At 36.4% G+C, this 24,561-nt stretch overlaps 1 protein-coding gene across 13 annotated transcripts in view; it reads right to left on the reverse strand.

Moving 5' to 3' along the window:
• RALYL (RALY RNA binding protein like) overlaps nucleotides 1-24,561 on the reverse strand; it is a 687,764-nt gene that overhangs the window by 186,074 nt on the left and 477,129 nt on the right. The window contains exon 1 of one of the 13 annotated variants that reach the window (XM_082722637.1): nucleotides 12,237-12,383. The exons of 11 other annotated variants lie outside the window; for them this stretch is intronic. In XM_082722637.1, coding sequence (XP_082578763.1) covers nucleotides 12,237-12,273 — 37 coding nt within the window. In that variant the 5' untranslated portion in view covers nucleotides 12,274-12,383. Of the gene's footprint in view, nucleotides 1-12,236; nucleotides 12,384-24,561 lie in introns of those variants that run through there. One more of the 13 variants, XM_082722648.1, reaches the window with a different exon arrangement.

Genomic DNA, 24,561 nt, shown 5'->3' on the forward strand with positions numbered 1-24,561 from the left:
TCCTTAGCCTCTAGATGTGCAGGAAACCTGAAGATTTTCCCTCAGGCTGAAGTTCCACACTAAATGAATAGGCTGTTTTCAGAGGAAGCTTGGGGTTATTTCAGTCTGCTGTGTGCACAATGCCTTGAAGCTGGTGGCCTACCAAGAGCTATCTCTCAGATTATTATAGTCCCAAAAGGCTCTGGAACACCAGCCCTCTTCACCACAAGGGACAAGTGATCCAGAGGTAGCACCTGTGTGGACTGCATATGCTGTTGGATTTAATGAGGCAGCTTGGAAGGGTAGTAGGCAGGACACATTCCCAAAGCCTTCCTTTTTTTTTTTTTTTTTAAGATTTTATTTATTTATTTGACAGACAGAGATCACAAGTGGGCAGAGAGAGAAGGAAGCAAGCTCCCTGCTGAGCAGAGAGCCTGATGCAGGGCTCAATCCCAGGACCCTGGGATCATGACCTGAGCTGAAGGCAGAGGCTTTAACCCACTGAGCCACCCAGGCGCCCCCCCAAAGCCTTCTTAAAGCCAGTGGGGAAATGCCCGTTTGTGCTCGCAGACATCAGCAATGTAGCAAGAAAGAGCCGTGTGTGTGTGTGTGTGTGTGTGTGTGTGTGTGTGTGCTCTCTTTAGGCTGGGAATGTAAAGATAATTTGACTGCTTGCCCCACCTCAGCAAGGCAGTGGGGATGTGTGCTCTCCATGCTCTCAGCAAGTGCCATGACGACTCACCCCACCTGTTCCAGCAAGGTGGTGGGAGAGTACCATGTTCATGCTTGCCTACTCATGCTACTGGGCTATGTGGGGAGTGAAGCAATGGCATCCACCAATACCTCCAGCTCTAGAGAACATCTCAGCTGTCCCCCACCCTTCCAGCTGATGCCTCCAGATCAGCAAATGAATCTCCCTCACATATAATTGTTTTTTTTTCTTTCTTTCTTTTTTAAAATTTAAGTGTTTTTCAAACTGCTATTTTTTACTGGGTCTCAGGTCAAGCAAGAAGACATGCAAACCCTCCAAGAGGGATCTCAGTTTCTTATAGCACTTTGGGATGCCCAGACATTAATCCCATTGGTTATCCAACCCAGATGTTCTGGACTTCATCTTTCTGGTATAGATCTTGGGGTTCGTTTTTCTGGTATAGATGCCAGTGTGGGACACCAAAACCTTATGCCTCTGAGATAAGTTCTTGTCCAGTGAGATCTTCCCTTCTGCGTGCTGCTGAGCTGGAGGTGGGTTTTTGGTTTTGTGTGTGTGTGTGTTTTTTTGTTTGTTTGTTTGTTTTTTGTTTTTTTGTTTTTTTGCAAGAACATGTCTCTGCCTCTGCTACCAGTTTGGATGTTGTCCTTTTATTCTTTGTTGGGGAGAGCAATTGCTCTAGTTTTCAAATCTTCTTCAAACTTCAAAGGGAAAGGATCCATATGTAGCTGTGGATGTAGGTATGTCTGTGACAGGAGATGAGTGCAGGATATTTCCATGCCACCATCTTAGATACCCCTCCTAACAGATATTTACCATACTCTACAACCTAAGTTAACACTGGTAAGCATTATTAATGCAGGCAACTTCCTGAGAATTCTGGGTCCCAAGCCACTTTATCTTTTAATAGCCAGATAAGCAAGTCAAGACTTACTTAATTGGGCCTGAAGTATATGGCAAATTACTACAACTGTTGATTTAATTACTGTCAGTAGTAATCTAGGAGAAATAGTATTACTAATGATTCATAGCTTCCCCAAACAACTAAAGTTGTTAGATGGCTGTTTCCATAGAACAAAAACAACTCCTACTGTCTTTAACCTGATGGGCAATTGTTTTCAGTATAAGAGAACTGGTTAACTTAGCATGGTTCCAATTTCCAGAGAACCATTTCCGTAGACCTAAAAGAAAATCTCAGCAACAAACATATCTATGATCTTCATAATATTATGTCTTAATATCTTGTTCCTGTGCTTGTTTACTTACTTCTTTCTTAAATATTCAAATAACAAAGAATGTTTTTAAATTATAACTTAAATTAGTTGTTTTTCTTTCAATTTCAAATAAATTGTTCCATTCATTCAAGTCAAATCTTTTCTCAAAACCTAGCTTGGTTTAGAAAACTGACCTGATAATCTGAAAAATATTTCTGTCTAAATAGTGCATAAAAACACTCTAGAAACCTTCCTGGAGTTTTATTTCTAAAGCCTCTTTGGGAGATTCTGTACCCATTAATCAAATTTGAGTGTAACATCTATGTTAGAAATGATCATTAGAAAAAAGCTTGTTTTATAAAAATGTTCTGGGAAGACAAATTCACAGTGCTGAGAAAAATTTTGTGACCAGTTTTAAAATCCGAGTGACCATTTTTCCTTTACTGCCTTAGCAAAGCCAGAAGTGAAAAAGCAAATGAATTTTTCCTTGTATTCCAATTAAAAATAAACAATTTCTGATTTTGCATGAGTGTATTTTTAGTCAATAGTGAACGAGCTTCTCATTAATAACTATAAATTAGATAGACTTAAATGTTCCAGGTAGTCTGTAATGCATTTACAGGTGTTGTGTATTTTTGATGTTTTATTTTATATTACATTTAATTATCATATAAAATAAAATAACTTAAATATTATTAACTCGGTGTACAGGTAAAGGGTAAGTTATAGCTACACGCTGTACATTTAAAGACAAACTTGAATTGAAAGATATTGTTCAAGTATAAAAGGGAAAAAGGTATGAAATAGTCAGATATCTACATAAACCCAGCAGAGGTGACTTCAAAGTCAAGATTCCCATTGCCTGTGGAGCCTATTAAGAAGACAGATACTAGCAATTTGAAGAACAATGTGTGTTTATTTAAGGAAATACATCCAGCTGTTCCTCTAAGGCAGTTTCAAGTTCACTAGGGGTCAAAAGAATCATATAATATAAAATATAACACTTCTCAATGATAAGCAGCCTAAGGCATGAAACATTACAGAAATATATGCCACACTCTCTGAAAGGCATTTCACAAAATAAATGTGGATTTTATCTTTATTTTAAATACAAATGAAATTCTAGAGATAATATAAAGTCAATGATAAAAGGCCATTAAGACTCTGAGTCAATATTAACACATATATAATGTAACCCTATATAACGAAAGGTGTCAGAAAGTCCATAGTCAGAATGGGAGTGCAATTCAGTAAATAATGCCAAGAAAATCAATAACTACAAAAAGGAAAATGAATCAAAAGGTTATGCCAAACAATTTAGCTGTTCTGGACCAAAAAGAGTGTAACTACTCACAATGAATTACTAAATCACTGCAGAGCACTTCGATTTTCTAAGTTCTGGAAACATTTTATTCTTTTGCAGGAAAGATGGCACACCAAGCAAATGCATTCATATGTGAATATTCATTTACATAAATATGTAAAAATTTTCCTCAGGATATTTTTTTCTGTTTTTATATGATTCAAAAAATAAGAAATATTGGCCAAACAATGTATCTTGCCTTCTGAAGTTAATTTCTTCATTTCCTCAAGGGACATATAAGCTTATTCTTTCACCCTGGCCAAGATAAATATTTTAATTCGACTTCATATTTTCAATTTCCTAGAGATTAATATCAAAATTATAAATAACATTTTAAAATTGGGATGGAAATTAAAAGTGCCATAGATTACTAGATTATTGCCTTTACATGTTCAGTTATATCTCTAAGAGATTAATGACATCAGTCATATATAACAAAATGTTTAAAACAGTACCTGGCATAGAGTAATAATTCAATAGATGTCAAATGCTATTCTTATCCTTTTTGGTATTTTTATTAATTAATTTCAGCTGTCCTTTTTTCCATTTGTATAAAAAAAATTCTAATCTTAAAATCATGGAGAGGGAGAATTCAAATTTTTATAATAAACATTTTAAGTTCGGTGGGAGGTAAGCAATTTCTAAAATTTTGATGATCTTCAAAGGCTAGTTAGATATGTCACTTGCAAAACAATGCCATCTATATTGACAAGTCCGAATACACTTTTTTTGTGTGTGTGTGAGAGGTTTAACCTTAGCATATCTTAAAGAAAAACAATGAATACATTCCCTTAATTATATTCTTTTAGTATATCAAGTGCTCATCCTCAGCCTAACTATAATGCCTTTTGATTTTTAATGCCAACTGTGTTGGTGCTATGACTGATTTACCTGTCCCCTCTTTTTTTTTTTTTTCTTTTTTGGCCATCTTCTGTGATAGCTGGTATTTACATTTAACAATATGAAACTGCCATATTGACTTACAAAAATGACAATTTAATGTGGTTCAACCAAACAGACTGTCCAAAAAGCATAATTACAGCAGATTATGGTTTTAAGAAAGCTATTTTTGAAGATTCCTAAGGTAGGACATGTCAGACCCTATAAAGCCTACACTATCCAACTTTCCATCAGTGCTTTTGAATAGTCATCCTTTCTTTTTTTTTTTTTTTTAAAGATTTTATTTATTTATTTGACAGAGAGAGATCACAAGGAGATGGAGAAAGAGGCAGGCAAAGAAAGAGAGAGAGGGAAGCAGGCTCCCTGCTGAGCAGAGAGCCCGATGTGGGACTCGATCCCAGGACCCTGAGATCATGACCTGAGCCAAAGGCAGCGGCTTAACCCACTAAGCCACCCAGGCACCCTAGTCATCCTTTCTTATAATCATGCAAAAACCCCTACATTCAATATAGTATTTAGAAAAGATATATTAGTACCTACTTTTATACCAGTTTTATGTTGCTGAGATCCTAGTTTCTTCACATGCATCATTTGCTCTCAATGAATAAAAATCCACATTATTTTTAACTGTGACATTCTTTGAGAGATGAATGCCATTCAGTAGAGAATATTTACGTGAACAACTGGGGACAGAATCAATGCTGTCACTTTTATTTAGGTCTAGATATAAATACAGCACAGATTCTCAGAAGATAGACACCAGAAGAGCAGGTGATGTAGGATAGCCAAGTTGTTTTCTGAAAATAGAGAAGTTAAAAGAAAATGTACAAATGCTCACCCCCTATAAAAGTGACCTCTAACTTTGTGGAGCATTGTGAAATAGAAAACACATGGAATAGAATGAGAGGGAGGGAGAGAGAGAGGGGAAGGGAGGGAGGAAGAAAGAGAGGGAACAGGAGAAAGGGAGAGAATATGAGTAAGTATTCCTCCAGGTAGAACCAGTCACAGGCTACAGGTATAAAATCAAAGCAAATGATTAAGGACATGAGGCAGATCTATGTATTTCTTCATAAGGTCAATCTGTATCAGGGGTGTTATTAGTCCACTTTTGTACCTCACTGTTCTCAAACTGTTTAACTCTAGTCCCGCTGAGCATGCACAATCCGAGAATCTTGATTCTATCCAAGCAGACATGATTCCATGGAGGAATGTATAAAGTTACAAGTTCTCAATCCATATCAGTTATAGAATTCATATTAGGAACTTGAGAGAAAAAAGACTGGAGAAATTTCAGATGTCAGAGCAGAATTCCCAACAAGCATCAATAATAGAGAAATCAATGACTGAATGTAATAGTGTCCTCTAGAGAGCCTTACTTATCATTTCAAGTCATTTTTTTTTAGTGTAAGCTTAAATATTTTTTAAACTGAGAGTATATGAATTTTCAAATGGTTCTATAATAAATAATGCCAACACTTGAGATCTACAATAATTTATGAATTAAAGTCATGATTAATTTTATCTGCACAATTATATGTAGTGTCAACATAAATATGTTTTAAAGAAGAATCCATTTATCTTTGATATCCAATTTGTAATAAAGAATTTCAAAAAATATTTAAAATAATGATTTGTATAAGATAGAATGTAGTAATAAATATGTAAATGACAGTTAAGACAATTCACATTCTATTAATCATAGAATATTAAACTTGTTATTCATCTTGACCACTAAGACACCAATTCTACATCAGTTAAGACTGGCAGCAGTCATTTCTTCCTGCAAATGCTTTAAGAAGACTTATAATTCTAGGGGTACCTGGCTGGGTCAGTCTGTATAGAACATGTAATTCTTAATCTCTGGGTTGTGAGTTTGAGCCCCATGTTGGTATAGAGATTACTTAAAAAAAAAAATGAAATCTTTTTCAATATCCCTTTGGCTATTCGAGGTCTTTTCTGGTTCCATATAAATTTTAGCATTATTTGTTCCATTTCTTTGAAAAAGATGGATGGTACTTTGATAGGAATGCTTAAGTGGGTAGGAGAAGAATAAATGAAACAAGATGGGATTGGGAGGGAGACAAACCATAAGTGACTCTTAATCTCACAAAACAAACTGAGGGTTGCTGGGGGGAGGGGGTTTGGGAGAAGGGGGTGGGATTATGGACATTGGGGAGGGTATGTGCTTTGGTGAGTGCTGTGAAGTGTGTAAACCTGGTGATTCACACACCTGTACCCCTGGGGATAAAAATATATGTTTATAAAAAATAAAAAATTAATTTAAAAAAATGAAATCTTTATTTTTAAAGAAGACTTACTGTTCTATTAAACTATAAATTTATTTTTTTCTCACAGCATGATTTTTAAGGGCAGGATTAACATATCAAAAATACAGAGATATTTACAAGAAGATAAATCAGAAAAAATTCTTGTTCAAATAGTATTTCTAACATCTAGATGACCACAGTTTGATTCTCTTTCAACTAATGACTGGATGCTTCACCTAGTATGAAGTGTAATGTTTCTTAAAACATCACTTTTATAATTTTCATTTTAATAAACATAATGTAAGAGTCACTTAGAATGGGGTACCTCGGTGGTGTCTGACTCTTGATTTCGGCTCAGGTTTTGATCTCAGGGAAGTGAGATGGAGCCCTGCATTGGGTTCCATGCTCAGAAAGGAGTCGGCTTGAGATTCTCTCCCTCTCCCTTTCCCTCTGCCCCTGCTCCCCGTCCCCCGCCACCAAGAATTATGCATGTACTCTTTCTCTCTCAAACAAATAAATAACTCTTTAAAAAAAAATTCACTTAGAAGTATGGATAGTGTTTCTGAAAAGTTAATATATCTTAATTCAGTTACAAATAAAATATATTGTTCAATTTAACTCTATGTCTTACTCCACCCATTCAATGTTTCAGTGATTTTTAGATCTCATACCTTTTCATTAACTCTATTGCCTCCTATGTGGTCCTCCAGTATCCCTCGTATCCCAGAGACTTTGCACATGCTGTTTTTGTCTGAAACTATCCAGTAAGAAGCAGAGTTTACTCCATCTTTTTCCTTTAGGTGTTTGAGTCAATGTCACCTTAATCACTGTGGCTTTTTCCTGACTACTATATAGAAAACAGCAATTCCCCCATCCTACTTTCTAAAACTCCCTTTCCCTGCTTCTTGCATTATTTTTCTCCACAGTACTTAGCATCACATAGTGTATTATGGATCTATTTTTGTGTCATCTTTGTTGAGAACTTTGTTTTTTTCATTGCTACAGGCATAACACTGGGAGCAGTGTCTAGAAAGTATAATAATAGGTGATCAGTAAATATTTCTTTAAATGAATAAATTTTACTAGACAAGTATGAATCATTATGGTCAAAGCATTGCGTTATACTCTGAGAATGCTTCAAATAAGAATTGAAGGTTCCTTGCCTGATGAAACTTTAGACAGAACATAGGAATTGTGAATGAAATTATAAAATAGCATCTGAAAAGTGAGAAAAAAAAGGATAAACGACGTGGAAATTGGAGAGACCCTTATGAAGGATGTGATATTTGAATGAAGCTTTGGGGCGCCTTGGTGGTTCAGTCAGTTGAGTGTCTGCTTTCAGCTCAGGTCATGGTCCCAGGGTCCTTGGTTCAAGCTCCACATCAGGTTCCCTGCTCAGCAGGAAGCCTACTGCTCCTTCTCCCTCTATATACTGCTCTGCCTATTTGTGCTCTCTCTCTTTCTGTCAAATTAAATCTTAAAAAAAAAAAAAAAAGAATGAAGCCTTAACAAGGGATGATTTCTACACATGAATATGCAGGTGAGGGCCATCCATCAATGGGGAAGATGAATGGGCAAAGGCACAGAGACAAGAGAGTCTATAAGGAATTTTGCAGATCAGCCAATAGCCTGATAAAGGCAAGAACAAGGTGGTGTCAGGAAAAAAGTATGCAGTGACTGACAATAGTGTAAATATGTGTTTATAAGGTTATGTTTGTATTGCATTTCCCAATTCAGTGATTCCCAAAATTTGGGAATATGGGAGCACTTTTTAAAAACTATTAAAACACAAAATCCCTATGTGATATAATTGACTTAAAACCCATATAAAATACATGGTATTAAAAGCTATTACAAAATTAGTACCTTTGGGGGTGCCTGGGTGTCTCAGTGGGTTAAGCCTCTGCCTTTGGTTCAGGTCTTGATCTCAGGGTCCTGGGATCGAGCCCCGCATCAGGCTCTCTGTTCAGCAGGGAGTCTGCTTCTCCCTCTCTCTCTGCCTGCCTCTCTGCCTGCTTGTGATCTCTCTCTCCATCAAATAAATAAATAACATATTTAAAATGAAACAAAAGAAATTCAGTACCATCTTTTATGTACACAAAGAGGCAGGCAGAGAGAGAGGAGGAAGCAGGCTCCCTGCCAAGCAGAGAGCCCAATGTGGGGCTCGATCCCAGGACCCCAGGATCATGACCCAAGCCGAAGGCAGAGGCTTTAACCCACTGAACCACCCATGCGCCCCAGTACCATCTTTTATTAAGGGTGTCATTTCAGAGCCAAAAAATAATATGGGTGTATAAAAGTCTGTATACATACATGGGTGAAACACTCATGGGCGTATACACATATATACTTCTTTTCACCATTATACAGGCAATGATAAATGTTCACATGAATTGTAGGGTCTCTTGCAATAAATTCATAGTCCCATGGATCTGAAGAACATGAGCCCTAGAGACACAATCTAGGCAATGAGAACCCATAAAATTTCTTTGAGTAGAAGAATTACATGATGACTCTTATGTTGTGGGAACTCTGCGAGTCAGAGATTGAAGACACCTTAGAAAATACCCCTTCACAGTCTGCTAAAGTTATGGAAAAATAAATTGCAGCCCACAGAGATAACAGACATTGGCCAAGATTACAGGTAGAAGACTATGGCCAGTGTTCAGGTTCCTGAAGTGATCTCATCAATCCCCTCCATAATGGGATAGATAAGACAGATAAGCCCCAAACATATCATTGATAATCAGAAATGAACATCTGCTCTTATCTGGTAAAATAAGATGCAATGTGACACACCTGAAATTAGATGTACTCTGTTCTCTTTGCTGTGGTATGAGGATTGCGGTATTTTCAAAATTCTGTATCTCATAGCATGTGGATCGTACTCTAGTTGTTCTCTCTGTCTGTACTTCAGAAACATATTCATCTTTAAGAATGTATCTCTATGCCTCTTTTATAAACCAAAAAAAAAAAAAAAAATGTTTGCTCAAGGTCATCTGGAATTTCGGCAAGGGAGGTTATAGGTATATATGGTTTTTTACATACATTTTGAAAATGTAAACATAAATGACACACTTCAGTAAATACAATGATATAGTATATATGAAAAAAAAATCAATGTTTAAACACTAAAGAACAAAGTTATTTATGCTAATAATGATTCCTGCCTCCACCTAATTTGTAGAAACAGGCTTACCCATATTTGAGTTCCTCTTGAAGTACCTGGTTTGGCTCTGGCAAAATCAATGTCCGACATATGCAAACATTTTTTAATACCACTCAAAAAATTCTGTATCTAATTGAAAGTCATTATGCAGTTGTGCTCAGGTGAGATCTGTTATCTGAACGAACACCGAAGCTGTTTCATTTTCCACAGCTAGTGCTCCACCAGAAGCAAGCAAAGAGTATCTTTTCCTCCCTTTCCCTCACCTCTGTAGGGAAGTATAACCAATCGAGACATGAGTGAGGAATGGATCTCAAAGTCCCACATGAATTTCCAAAGGCTAGTGTAATTTATGCTTTAAAAATGTCTTTGACGGGAGCCTGGCTCTCCCAGCCTCTCTTTGATCCCTCGCATAGCCACTCGCACCTTCCCTAGTCTTCTCACCGGGTCCCCTAAAAGAAAGTTGCATTATTTTTACTAAAGGATATTATGGTAAGTCTCTAGGGAATGGAGAAATTAAGAAGTTTATATATGTACTTTCTCAATTTTAAAGAAAATCATAAGAACACTTTCCTTCTTTCTCACATTGAGGTTTCGTTAAGTGTGCAATTATTGCCTTAATTGGATTACAATTGCCTCCAGGCTAGTTTATGCCTTTTATATGATCAGAAACACACACATAAAAGATATGATTGAAAATGGAAATGTACTGGTTTTTGACAATGGGATAATTCAGATATTTTTATATACCCATTGGGTAGCAAACAATTGCATTACCTTCCACTTTTGCAAGTATTATTAGTATAAGACAGAAATTCATTTAAGGATTCTATTTGCTTTTATTGCTAACCTTTCTGTATACTTTAATTTTATTATATTTTTGTTCTCCAATATTTTATGTGATTAGACTGTAGAAACAGTTAACGCAATATAATATAGCTGATACAATTAAACAGAAGTAACACATTAGATTTTTTTTTTAACTAAACCATTTAGTACACCCTACTGTGTTCATCCCTGTATAATTATACATCTTCTGACTTGTCTCATGTAATTCACAATTTCTTCCTGCTGCTTAATCGCAGACTTCAGCAAGCACATTTTAGGGGAGAGACTCAGTACAATTTTTCTATAATCTTTTATTTGCCATGTGCATTAAGATGATGATTACCTACATGGAAAAAAAATGAGGGGGTGTCTAAAAGATACAGGAGTAAAGGTAGGAGATGGTTTTCAAGTACATGCATAATTTAGATCCATTCTTGTGGGAGGAAATCACAAGGATATTAATCAGCAATATATTTGTAGACTTTGTACCAATCATTTTTATAAGACACAAGCAGCAGTTATCATATGTTATTTCTCAATCACAAGAAAGAGAGGCATCAAAAGGCAATCAGGCATATAAAATCACACTGGCAGTCCTGGCCCTCAGAGCTTTCTCTGGTGCATAAAACTTCTCTGAACAAGAGAAATGTTAGGGTTCAGGTCTCAGGTAGAAATTGGCCAAAAATATTATCACACTTAAAAATTATTTCATTCCTATCATGTTTTGGCCTTTTAATAGAGTAATTGTTGCTGATTGTCTTTCTGTATATTAAAATATTTAATAATACCTGGAGATATTAGGAATAATGGAAAGTATAGACTTCACCTAGAGAACAAGCTGTAGTTACCTGTCTAAGATGGTAAACGGAGTCAGCGATAGGGTGTGCTGGGTTAAATAAGGTGATATTTACTTTGCTTTTGACAATAGGGAAGATAAAGTGATAATGAGCTGCCTTTACTAGAAAGAGAAATGATTGGAAAGCTTTTCATGGCAGGCATATTGCACTGCCATAAAACACAGTTTTATTATAAGATTTTGATTCTTAGCTAAATCTAATGGCTTTCAGTTCCATAATCATCTCTGTTCTGGACTTCAGGCCAGGGTAACTGTGCTGTTCCTTTTCAGTCAGAATCAATTCCTTTAGGGTAGATTACAATGACTCCTTTTAACCCTTTAAAGTGGTGTCTGTAGCGAATTATGTTACAAATATGCTCCAGACCAAGAAGTTTGGCAATGAATATCCTGTTACATATTCAGCTTGTCAGTAACAATGAACTCTTCCCCCTCTATTCTGAACTGTTTGATTTCTCCTGAGAGTTATAATTGATATTGGATAAATAAAGAGAAGTTTTAGGCTAGCTTCCCAAACCCTTCAGTAGACTTTCAGGAAAGAAAATCTATCACTTCTGGAAAGGAAAAGAAAAGAAAGGAAAGAAAACAAAAGAAAAGAAAGGGGGGTGGGAAGAAAGGAAAAGAAAAGAAAAGAGAGAGAGGGAGACAGAACTATCCAGTGATCATGCCTGAATGAAGGCTGCTGAGCTAGACTGAAATTGCATTTGATCTGTTTCTCTGTTGATTTTGTAAACCTTTCCAAAGGTTTCCATAGTAACAAGTGAATTATCCCCTCTCCCCCCAACATTTCCAAGCATGTAAGAGGGATACAGATAAAGGTTAGCAAGAAAAAAGCTACAATATTTTTTTTTCCTACTACCAGGATAGATCTGAAGAAGTCATGATTAGTCTTTTAAGGAATCAAGTATGTTTCTGCCACCACAGTCGTAAGAAAAAGTTGGGTCAGAATTTACTTACATCTCTGATGTCTGCGTTTGCTCCTGTACATGGTCATTCTGAAAAAATCCGACTTTCTAAGAAGTAATTGCTTTGACCACGGAGACAAAGAGACGGGTTGTGCTCCTGCTTTGCAGTAAGACTGTTGCTCACTGACAGAAGGTAACCAGCAATCACACAGTGAAAGCCAGGGTAATACCATTCTCATAAAATTACAGGGGAGACGCTACAGTCTGTAACTACTCTATCTAATGCAAATCTTCTGGAGAAAATTGTCTTCCCCTCACCTCCCCCCAACTGATATCAGTTAAGTTCTCTAATAAAATCTGCACTGTGAAAGTGCTGTGCTCGAAGCAATGTTGAATTAAGAACAGATTCACGTATTTAGCAAGAACAGTAGAGCTGAAAATACAAATAAGAAATATAAAAACCGTTGTTTGATTTTTACAGAAAGTAACAACTATCTTTTGGGTTCACGTGTCTGGTAGCCACCCTACGATGCCGAGATTGGTATTTCAGTTTTGAAATTCTACCAAATTTGTTCTCTGAGCCCTCAGTGCACTTTGTATGTTCAATTATTAAAGCAATGATCACTTTTAGTTTGTCTCTTTCTCCAAACAGACTGCTTCTAAGGCAATGCAGGAATTGCATTATTTTCACATGATCTCCCCAGGTCTCGAAGAGAAGGGGCACGCGATAGGGTCTCAGAGTTTCTGAGGGCCTACTACGTGCTGAGTACTCTATCTCCTTCCAAAAGAAACCTTTCATGAGTCTTTTGCTCACCTTCCCCCCGTCTTGTTTTTGACCTCAGACCTCTATTTTCACAGGATTGTGGACATATCCTTATCTGAACACACTTCATTCACACTGTCAACCAGACAGCACAGAAGCTTTGTCTTCTTGTGCCTTGTACTTTCTCCGCTCTGAGAGCAACGCCAGCCTGGCCCCCAGCAGAAGCTCAGGAGAACTACCTCTCCCAAACCCTCAAATTGTGGATAATTTCAAATCTCCTTCATGTGCTAATGAGGGTGTCTGAAATGCAGTTTTATTTAAAACACCAAAGGATTTATACACCAGTGAATAACTTCTATGTAATAAGACTTCCTGATGATACATTAAGCTTCCATCTCCCAGCTAAAAGCAGAAGACATTTTCAATTGCCAAAATTCCTTTTTAGTGCTAACAAACTCAGTCTACTTACTGATAGCAGGAGACATTCTTTCTTTCTTTCTTTTTTTTTTTTTTTTTGCGATTTTATTTATTTATTTGTCTCAGAGAGAGAGAGAGAACACAAGCAGGCAGAGTAGCAGGCAGAGGCAGAGAGAGAAGCAGGGTCCCCACTGAGCATGGAGGCTGATGTGGGACTCAATCCCAGGACCCTGGGATCATGACCTGAGCCGAAGGCAGCCACTTAACACATTGGGCCACCCAGGCGTCCCAGGAGACATTCTTCTTAATAGAAGGAGTGTTTCAGTGTCAAGAATATTTTAATATATAAGTAATTACTGCATTTCATAATACAAGATTTCAAAAAGAGCATGTCGGCAGGTTTTTAGCAGTAGGCCCATGCACTTTCTTTGACTTTGACCAACAACCTACAGTGTTTAGTGAGATTCTGGGTCAAAGAACCTCCACTATATTGACATATTAACTATCTTGACATAGTCAATTATGTAACATTAGAAGGATTTTCCTTGTGTTTTCTTTAAAAGTGAGATTAATATATTTCAATAAATAAAATAATTAGGCCTTTTCTTAGTGACATATAATACACCTTATATCCCACAACCTTTCACCTGTTTAATTTTTCTCCATAGCATTTATATATTTGTTTTTCTGTCTGCCTACTAGAACATTAGCTTTTAGACGACAAGCTTTCTTTTTTCACCGATATATATCCAAAGGACATATAATTGTCTGGTATTAAGTGGGCTCTTGGTAAGTATTTGGTGAGAAAAGGACTTTTTATGAACTAATTTAAATTATAAAGACAGGAGCGCTTGGGTGGCTCAGTGGGTTAAAGCCTCTGCCTTTGGCTCAGGTCATAATATCAGGGTCCTGGGATCAAGCCCTGCATCAAGCCCTGCATCAAGCTCTCTGCTCAGCAGGAGTCTACTTCCTCCTCTCTCTCTCTGTCTCTCTCTGCCCGCCTCTCTGTCTACTTGTGCTCTGTCACATAAATAAATAAAAATCTTTAAAAAAATAAATTACAAAGACAATACAACTATAATTTATTTTTCAATAAATCTGTACAATAGTCAAATTCATGTTTACTCACTGAAGTTACTTTCTTACTTGAGGCAAGTACTTGTCATCTCCTGTGTATCTTCTGGCCCCAGAGTTAATTTGGATGAGTTCACTGTTTTGGATGGAATTGTATATACTCACAGATATGAAGATAAATTTTAAATTTACCGAAGCAAAGTCACAACCGCAAAGCAAGTTCTCCTCTATAAAAGTTACTCATGCCAGAAGACCAACAAACCATAAAATCTATTACAACTAAACAAAATTAAAACCGTTTGTCTGACATATGTGTATACATGCCTGTGATATGAATAAACATGTCATTGGTGATGATGAGGCAGAAATAGCCTAATGCTATTAATGACATAAATGATATTAATTTTTACATTATTACATGGTTCTAGCACATGTGTGGTTTTTTTCTTTTCACATTTTTAGTGCTGTAGTATCTGGAATTAACATCGATCTGAACAATTTTTGCAAAGGCTATGTAACAGTTTAAATTTGTTACATACACCACAACCCTTCACCCAGCCTCACTCATCATCATACAGACAGACACAGACACACATTAAAACAAGTATCCTGACTTATACTCCTCAATGTTTGGAAGGTGTTGCCTTCCCAATCTTGCACCAGGGTTGACTTTCTTAGTTTCCAAATAAGGATTTTTATGTTATCAACTCTTTCTTACATTACTTTTCTAACCTCAGGGAATACAGAGCCACCCCCTCTTGGACCTCATATCTGTGCTTAGTACGTTAAACCATCACAGTTGGGGACCTCAACTACACCTGTTGGATTAGGACCAACTTCACAAGTTGCAATACAGGTAGGAAGATGCGAGAAAGGCAGAGGAAGTAGCTGAGGGAGAGGAGGTCTTGGCTAGAAAATTTTCAGCTACAAGAAAACAGAGGGAATATGTAAACATATAGGACAGAAAAAGTAGCTGAAGAGAGAAGACAATTCCAGGCATCTCATTCTTTTTTTTACCCCTCCCCTCCTCAAGAATCCAGACTGAATACTTTTATGTTCAAAATCAGCTTTATGCCTATAATATCAGAGGTCAAAAAAGCACTAGTTGCTTTATAAAAATATCTACTCACTCCAACACGATTTCTTTTAATGAACTCAATCTTTTTAAAAATTTTCTTTTATTAGAGAAAGAAAGAGAGAGCGCGCGCGCGAGAGCGAGCACACACCAGCTGGGGCTGGGAGCAGAGGATGAGGGAGAAACAGACTCTCCACTGAGAAGGGACCCCCAACAGTAATGGAGCTTGATCTCGGGACCCTGGGAACATGACCTGAGCTGAAGGCCGCCACTTAATGAACTGAGCCATCCAGGCACCCTTAAGGGACTCAATCTTTATACTCCACATTTCAATCATTCAATTCAATCACTTAAAATACAAATTCAGTGATTGTTGATAAATTGGGAAGAATGACTTATCATCCAAAATCAAGTGATTATGTTCCTTTTTCATGGAAGGAACCATATAAAACCTAAAAGTACCTGGCAAAGTAAGAGAAAATGACTTTTAACGTAAGAGAAAAACAAATAAGAAGGAAGGAAGGAAGCGAGGAAGAAAGGAAGGGAGGGTGGGTGGGTCTGGTGTGTATGCACACAGTGAAAGATAAAGTACTGTGGGCTGCTGTGTGTCAGGCACTGTGCTAAGTACACATCATGTCACATAATCTTTGAAAAACTGTTACTTATCTATACCTACTTTCCTTTTAGAAATGAGTAAGCTTTCCCCAAATGAGGGCAGATGCAGGTAATATTCAGGGACACTGCATGACTTAGGTAGTTGTGTTGAGATTATTTTATTAGAAAATAGACCTATATGATTTTAGGATTGAATTAAGGGACAATGCACTGGGTAGCTGCTGGAAAGGACTTCTATAAAAGTGTTATTATAATGTCACTAGTAATGTATTGAAATCAAGAAAATGATGTTTGCTGGAACTCATCACAGGGAATGAACATCGTGGTTTAATAGGAACATTCATTTAGGGAGTGCACAGTAGGTGTTGTGAGTTAGGTTGTCTTCTAAGAGTTTTATGGGATTACTCACTGAATACTAAAAACAAGCCTATGATGAAGTCATCCACCTCCTCCTCCTATCACCACCACCATCATCATCATCATCATCATCATCATATCATCATTATTTTGTTTTTGCCCTTTATAATGCTTTAGTAAGATAAGGCCAAGAGATTAAGTGTTCTGACTGAAACCTCTCAGAGAACAAGAGGTAAGGCCCTATTTTGAACCAGCAGATCTTTCTCTAGGGCTAATACAATAATACAACATGCCTTGTAAGGTTGAAGGGATCCTTTCCATAGCTGTTTCCATCACAGAGGATGAAGACCCACCATAACAAGTAGTGGTGCTCTACTAACTCCTGAGAGGGGTGAAGGCAGTCAACTGCAGGGCTTCAGCTGCTGGCTGCTGGTGAGGACATTCAAGTTCAGAAGCACCATGGACTGCTTGGAAGACAGCAGTCATGTTGGCAGCTGTGGTGACTTCCCTTTCTCATACATGTCACCTCACCCCACCTCCCCCTGTGAGAGAAGACCTTCCTCCTTTCTTCCAAATAAAACACTGAAAGAACATTTAAAGAATACCATGAGTATCAAATGATTAACCCATCCAGAGTTCTGACATTCTTACCTAGTTTAAAGATGACAATATGTATGTAAGTGATGAGTCACTAAATCTTACACCTGAAACTAATATTACACTGTATGTGAATGAAGTGGAATTTCAGTAAGAACTTGAAAGAAAAAAATAGATAAAAATTATAATATGTGTTAATTTTGACAGAACTTTTAAGAATTTTATCAAGACATAGCACATGGATGGGGTAAACATATTTAACTTGAACTGCAAAATACTTATGTTAGAGAATGACTAGAACCATAAAATGATAAAATTGAAAAGGTGCAAGAAGTGAAGTTGCCAAAATTTCTCATTTATAGATGTCTGGTCCATCACAGAGAGCTCTTACAAGTTTGCTAGATGGAAAACTGAAGGGACTGGAGGGGCAGGACCTTAAGCTACTCAAACCAGGGACTCAGAGCAGGAGCTTCAATCCAGGACACCCCAGAGTTAGCCAAGAGCTTTCCCCTCCAAGCTTCCTAGTCTGAAGCACTTCTTTAAGTGATTGGAGTGATACCTCAACTTTCCTTCGGTCAGTTTTTCTTAGGTTTGCACAGAAAGTCACTCACAGTTAACCTTTCTCTTATGTCATTCTTGTCACTCCACAGCACAATGTACAGATGTGGACCTTCTCTACCTTTCCCTCACCAGCATATCAGCTGTCCCTGTGGAACTCGGCCTTTTCTCTGCTCAGATGTGAGCTCTGTCTTCTTTATTAAAACATTGCCTTGCTAGAGCAGCCCCTATAAATTTTTGACAAAAAGTCCTTTGTATTTTCAGGGATAACATCCAAATATTTTCAACCTCAGCACAATCACTGATCCATCTTTCGATGATTTAAGGGAAAATATATGTATTTTCTATGCATGTCCATATTAAATGATTTGCTGTCTTGCCTAATGTTCTGGAACCGGATCTATATCAGTTTCTCCAGAGTCAAGTGCTCTCCTGTTAGAGGATAGTAACTATAAATAGTTATTAATTAATACATTGAATGGCTATCATATTAAAAAATCTTCTTGTCATTTTACCTAGTACCTCATTTTACTGATGGATTTATCATTGTTCTTTTTTAAGTCAGAGAAAACATAAAACTTCCTAATGTTCGGCTCAAGTTTTCATTTGTAATACTGGTTCAAATGAGTGAGAAAATTTCCAGAATGGTGCTTCTTTATACTTGACTGCTTGCACTTAACAAACAAGTCAACTGCATATTCCCTTAGTTTGATTCATTAAATGTTTTTGTGTACTCGGAAAAAAATTTTCTAAGATTTTTTTGTAAACTATAATTGGATTTTATTATTAAGTCTTTATTCATTTCTTTGGACTTTCTCCAGTTTCTTATGCTTTAATATCAAAGAAGTCTTTGAAATCCCTAATTTTAAAAATATTTAATACTCCAACGTAGTCAACACGGTTAAATATTTCTCCTTTATAAATCACACTGCAATTGACTTTATTTTCATTGACTCTCCTTGGTAATTTTTTCTGAGCATTCTCACATTTGCTTACTTCCTTTTCTTTGTGTGGTTTTCCATGGCATCTTCTCTTAATTTCACCATTCTTTTCTTTTAGCCTTAATTTAATTTTTCTTTTCTTTTCTTTTTTTTAAGATTTTATTTATTTATTTGACAGAGAGAGGCATAGTGAGAGAGGGAACCCAAGCAAAGGGAGTGGGAGAGGGAGAAGCAGGCTTCCCGCTGAGCAGGGAGCCCAGTGAGGGTCTCAGTACCATGACCCTGGGATCATGATCCGAGCCAAAGGCAGCCGCTTAACATCGGAGTCACCCAGGCACCTCCTAAATTTGATTTTTCAGGTTTAGTTTTATCTTCTTAGTGGTCTTATTTTCCCATTCATATTTGGATAAATTTATTTACGTCATCTCAAGGATAAAGGCATTCTATCTTTTTAATCACATATTTGGGTGGGCCCAAATATTTAACGGTTCCTAAAAGATTTTTTAAAAAAGAAGACTAAAACAACAACAACAACAAAGAAGACTAAAACATATACAATTAAATTAACCTTGAATTTTCTACAGATTATAATGAAGTATGAAGTAAGATATTTAAGCCTGTGTAAATAGTTTATCTTATTCAAAGTATTTTAAACAATGTTGACTGTTACACACTAAAAATGTAGCAATCCTAGATCTAAAAAATACAAAGTCTCTTAGGGGTGACAGCCACTTAAAGGGTACTATAAGACTATATAACAATATATATATATAAAGGTTACTAAAAGACTATATAATGTACTACAAAACAAATAACTTTGTTATTTCATAACAAATTACCTCACAGACGTATGAACACAATAATAGAGTTTATTGTGCATGAGCGTGATGTGGGGTAATTGCTGTGCCTTGTTCCCTGGAGGTGTCTTATTTATGACAATACTTCCTCAGTAGCTTACAATTCTGTCCCAAACAGAGCACCTTCATGGTGCCCTGAGATGGAGGGATACTCCTGAGCTTACATGGAATAATGGTGAGAGGGTAAAACATCCTTAAAATCATATTAGTTTCTAAGATCCCAAAATTTTGTGTATAATTTCACTATAACAGAATTTACAAAGTAAGAAACATATACTCTATTATATCTTTCTACTTGCTTCTGTCTATCTATCTATCTATCTATCTATCCATCATCACCTATTTACCCATCTACCTACCTTTTTAAAAACCAGAGTGGTGGGGCACCTGGGTGGCTCAGTGGGTTAAGGCCTTTGCCTTCAGCTCAGATCATGACCCCAGGGTCCTAGGATCCAGCCTGCATTGGGCTTTCTGTTCAGCAGGGAGCCTGCTTCCTCCTCTCTCTCTGTCTGCTTCTCTGCCTACTTGTGATCTCTGTCAAATAAATAAATAAAATCTTAAAACAAAACAAAACAAAACAAAACAAACAAACAAACAAAAAAAACAGAGTGGTGAGTTGGTGAGCTACCTAGCAATACAGGGTCCGTCCAGGGTGCTTGGAGGATGAATGGCACTTCAGCAGCCAGACTCTGGTTGGGAAAGATCATTAAAGAAGGAGAGAAGCTGCAGGGTGATGGTGGTGACCAGCAAGTGGCACCTGAAGCAGATGAAGGCAAACTGTAGCAAATGTCCATGGAGAAATAAACAAATTGTCAGTTGCCCAGGGCGTTGCCTTTCTCTTTTTCTGACTGATTCTTATCTCAGTCTACTTCTTCCATCAAACTTCCCCATTCTTCCTTTTTTTTGCCTCTGAACTAGAGTATTTGGTCTTATCATTCTAGTTTTTCTTCTGCTGCCTTTTATCTATACAAAATTACACTTTACAGGAAATTTGTATATCCCATATACATAGTAGATAGTGGAGTAGAAGTAAGAGGTAAGTCACCCTGATATATTATGCTAAAAAAGCCCAACTCATAGTATTTAGCACTTTATTTTATGATGCCTTGCATTCTCTGCTTTACATTGCGGTTAGGACCACACATCTTAATTTCCTGTCATCACCTCTAGAGTCAACCAACATTAGTTTCAGAATGCAAGCAATGTAAATGCATAAGAGATTTTTCAAATGAAAATAGTTCATTGATTATTTACAGAATTTGCCAATAGGATTTTTTTTTAAATCCTATAAACAATAATTAAGAATTTATTTAGTGACAAGTATTTCACTTATGCAGTTTTATTTAATCTTGAAACAGCTGTATGAGAAAGGAATTGTTATCTCATTTTGTAGAAGGAAAACTGAAGTTCAAGTGAGGTTCAGTTCACAAAGCTGGCAGGAGGTAGAGCTGGAATCTGCATCCAAGTTTGCAAATTGCAAAAGCCATGCCCAATCCATGATACCACTAACGTATATACTAAATGAATAAATGTCAGACAATGAAATCAAATTCAGAAAAATTAGAGAACAGAGAACACTATCTAGAATTTTACAGTTTGAATTACTGGAGTTAGTGTTATTCTTTTGGAAGATATACCTGCTTCTAATGTGTGAAACAATGGGAGAACAAATATGATACATAGGATTTCAATATGGAATTTATTCTGATACTCATCTCAGGACTCCAAGTAAAGGATTCTAGAGATGCATGTACAGGATCCTAACGATATTTATGTAAAGGCAACACAGGAGACTAATCAATGCATTTGATATATTTATATTAACTTAAATTTCCAGTATGGATTTGGAGAATGTTCTTCAAGGAGATGAATCAAGTGGGTGAGAATGGATCTGGAAAAAGTTTCCAGTTAAAAATAGATAAAATTTGGGGCACCTCGGTGGCTCAGTGATTAAGCCTTTGCCTTCAGCTCAAGTCATGATCTCAGGGTCCTGGGGTTGAGCCCCATATGAGCCTGCTTCCTTCTCTCTCTCTGCCTGCCTCTCCACTTGTGATCTCTGCCTGTCAAATAAATAAATACAATCTTTTTTAAAAAGTAGATGAAATTAAGGGCACCTGGATGGCTTGGTCAGTTAAGCATCTGCCTCTGCCTCAGGTCATGATATCAGGGTTTTGAGATCAAGGTGGGTTCCCTGCTCAGTGGGGTGTCTGCTTCTCCCTCTACCGCTGCCCCTTCTCCCTCTTTCCCCTCCATCCCCACAATCCTTTCTTTCAAATAAATAAATAAAATCTTTGAGAAAAGTAAAGATATATAAAATTAGGTGATATATTTAAGTGTACACACCAAGATTGTACAAACACACAATCTTGAAAATGTTCAGCTAAACATTATGATGGTTTGTTTGTGGTTTAAAAATATAATATTTAAAATGGACAAAGAGCAATACTAAGATGTGTAATTGTTTATGGACCTTTAAGACCTGCTGGCTAAATATGAATTTCTATTTACGGATCACATTCAGTATATATTAGTCTCTAACGATAAGATCAAAATTTCTAATCATTTCTGATATAAAATGTGCATAAAATATCTTAAGTATATATTAATAGAATTCATTTCAGCCTGTCTACAAAAGTGGTATACACAGCAGTCCTGTTCTCCTAATTTCTTTCCTGTTCATATTTAGTTATAATTATCACATTGATGAGCAACTTCAGCCTGCTGAGTTGAATAGATTGAATTTTCAGGTATAATTTAGCATTACATAGCCCAAGGGTATTTCAAGAATCCAGCTCCAATCCTCATTTTGTGTGTATTTGTGTCTGCTAAAGGGCTCAGAACCACCTGGATAGTCTTTGACCTCACATATGTGTTCAAAGACAACTATTTGAATAAACTCTGCATTTGCCATTACCAGCACAGCAGTATGTGAACAGTAAATATGTAAATGAAATTCATGATTCTCTTACTGCTATAAAAACCATTTTTAGATGTTTACTTAAACGGCGTTAGATACAGAAACAGGACTATAAGTGGAAAACAGAGTCTCAAATTTTATTTTCCAAACTGTCTCCTTTAGTTTGATGAACACTAAATCTCAAGTTATTTTTAAATCATGTCTTGGAAAGCTTTAGAAAACCCACCTGGACTGTGCAGTAAATACATAAATGTGTCATTAGGGGGTTCACAAAATATGAACACAAATACAGCATGTGAAAAGGTGATTATTCAATTTCAAAAACCTTTGGTTCCCAACTTCTAAGACTACCTAAAGAAATGTTTTTAAGAAAGTACCATACACAGAGAAAAAACTGGGATTTCAGCCTGTTACCACCTGTTCTTGATTGAATGAGGAAAAAAAGACTGTGTTCTCCTATTTAAGAGCAGAGTTTATGGTATGTGTTTTCAGTAGCATAAATACCTATGTTTCCACCAGATTAATCTGATTTCTTTCTTATAACATTTAGGATTCTATGTATGATCCCTCACTAAAATGAAGTTAATTTAACTTTAATTTTTTTCATATGTCCAATATAGATACTTCATGGACTCAAATTGTGCCATGTGGATAATGTGTTGGTGGGCAAAGATAGACACAATTATTTGTATAGTTTTTATTTTATTGGGAGGTACAGACATTAATTGATCATATAAAAAATATATTCTATAAGTTCAAAAATAGGTGCTCTGAAAGATGTGTGGTCTTACAACAGTGTATGAGGCAACAGCCCTTGACCGTAAGTTGGTTCATTCTTCTCTGGAGCTCTGTGAATGAGAGCTGTGGAAAGAGTGCTGAAAGAGTAGTCACAGGTGGTCACAAGGTATTTGTGAGAGGTATACCAGGATGCGGGGAAGATGCGGATGTATACAGTGGGTGATGGTATGTAATTGGTATTCAACAAATAATGCTGATAGAAGTTATGCTTATGTTAATCTTGTTACCAATTTGTAACAATACTCCAAACAATTGTTCACTACTCAAATTAAGGCAATAATAGTTAATAGAATTCTATGCCTCATTACTCCATTCCACGGATACTTATAAAGCACATACTTGTACTAGCTAGAAGAGGGCACAGGAAGATAAAATAACCACGGTCTTAATCTTTCAGTGTTACTTACTAATAGATATTGTGTGAATCCAAAGCTTTTTAAAAAGAATTTTTTTTTTAATTTTTAATTTTTAATTTTTTATAAACATATATTTTTATCCCCAGGGGTACAAGTCTGTGAATCACCAGGTTTACACACTTCACAGAAAAAGAATTTTTAATGAAAATACTAGTTAACAATATCTGTCCATATCAAACAGGATAAATGTATATGGTACCCTGACATTCTAAATGCTGGTTTGAGTTTTGCAGAAGTGGCAGTGAACAGTGACAGAAAGTGTAGTATGTCAGTAAATATCTGACAAGAGTTAATTTCATGCAGATCACTGGACAAGACACCTTGAGAAATTTCAGTGGAAGCAAAACAAAATATATCTATGCTAGAAAACATCATAGGCTTGAAGCCAAGATACATGTATATGAGTTGGTGCCCATGGCCTCAATGGGTTAGTGACAGCTGCCCAACCATGCTCAAGCAGCTGAAACTAATGAATAGCTGAGTAGAAAGGCGTGACCCATTCTGAGAAATAATGGTTAATAAATATGACTCCAGAAAATGGTAATAGGAAAACTTTTATTATGAGAACACCCAATCAAGGCATTTCTGGTTAATAGTCATTCCACTTGACATTAATCAACATCTGACAATGTTAATTATTTTATTTTTCTCAAAAAATCCATTCTTTGGTTTCTATCCATTGTTGTTTCTGAATTTCCTTATAAGTATCAAATTTATATTTTATAGATAAAACTTGCAAAATGACATATCCTAGTGTTGCTAAAAGTGTTTTAAAGCTCAAGATCTGGAGCCAGACTGGCTTATTTATTTGGGTATAAGCTCTGCCACTCAGCTCCTTGAGCTGGGGCAAGTTGCTTTATATATCCATATGGTTTCTTCATCCATAGAAGTTTCATCATCTATAACATACTCCCAGGATTATTATAATAATTAAAGAGTTAATATATAAACAGTGTTTACAATAGCTACCAGCATAACCATTAGCTATTATT

Source organism: Mustela nivalis (genome assembly GCF_964662115.1).
Source record: "Mustela nivalis genome assembly, chromosome: 2".
NCBI classification, from domain to species: Eukaryota; Metazoa; Chordata; class Mammalia; order Carnivora; family Mustelidae; genus Mustela; species Mustela nivalis.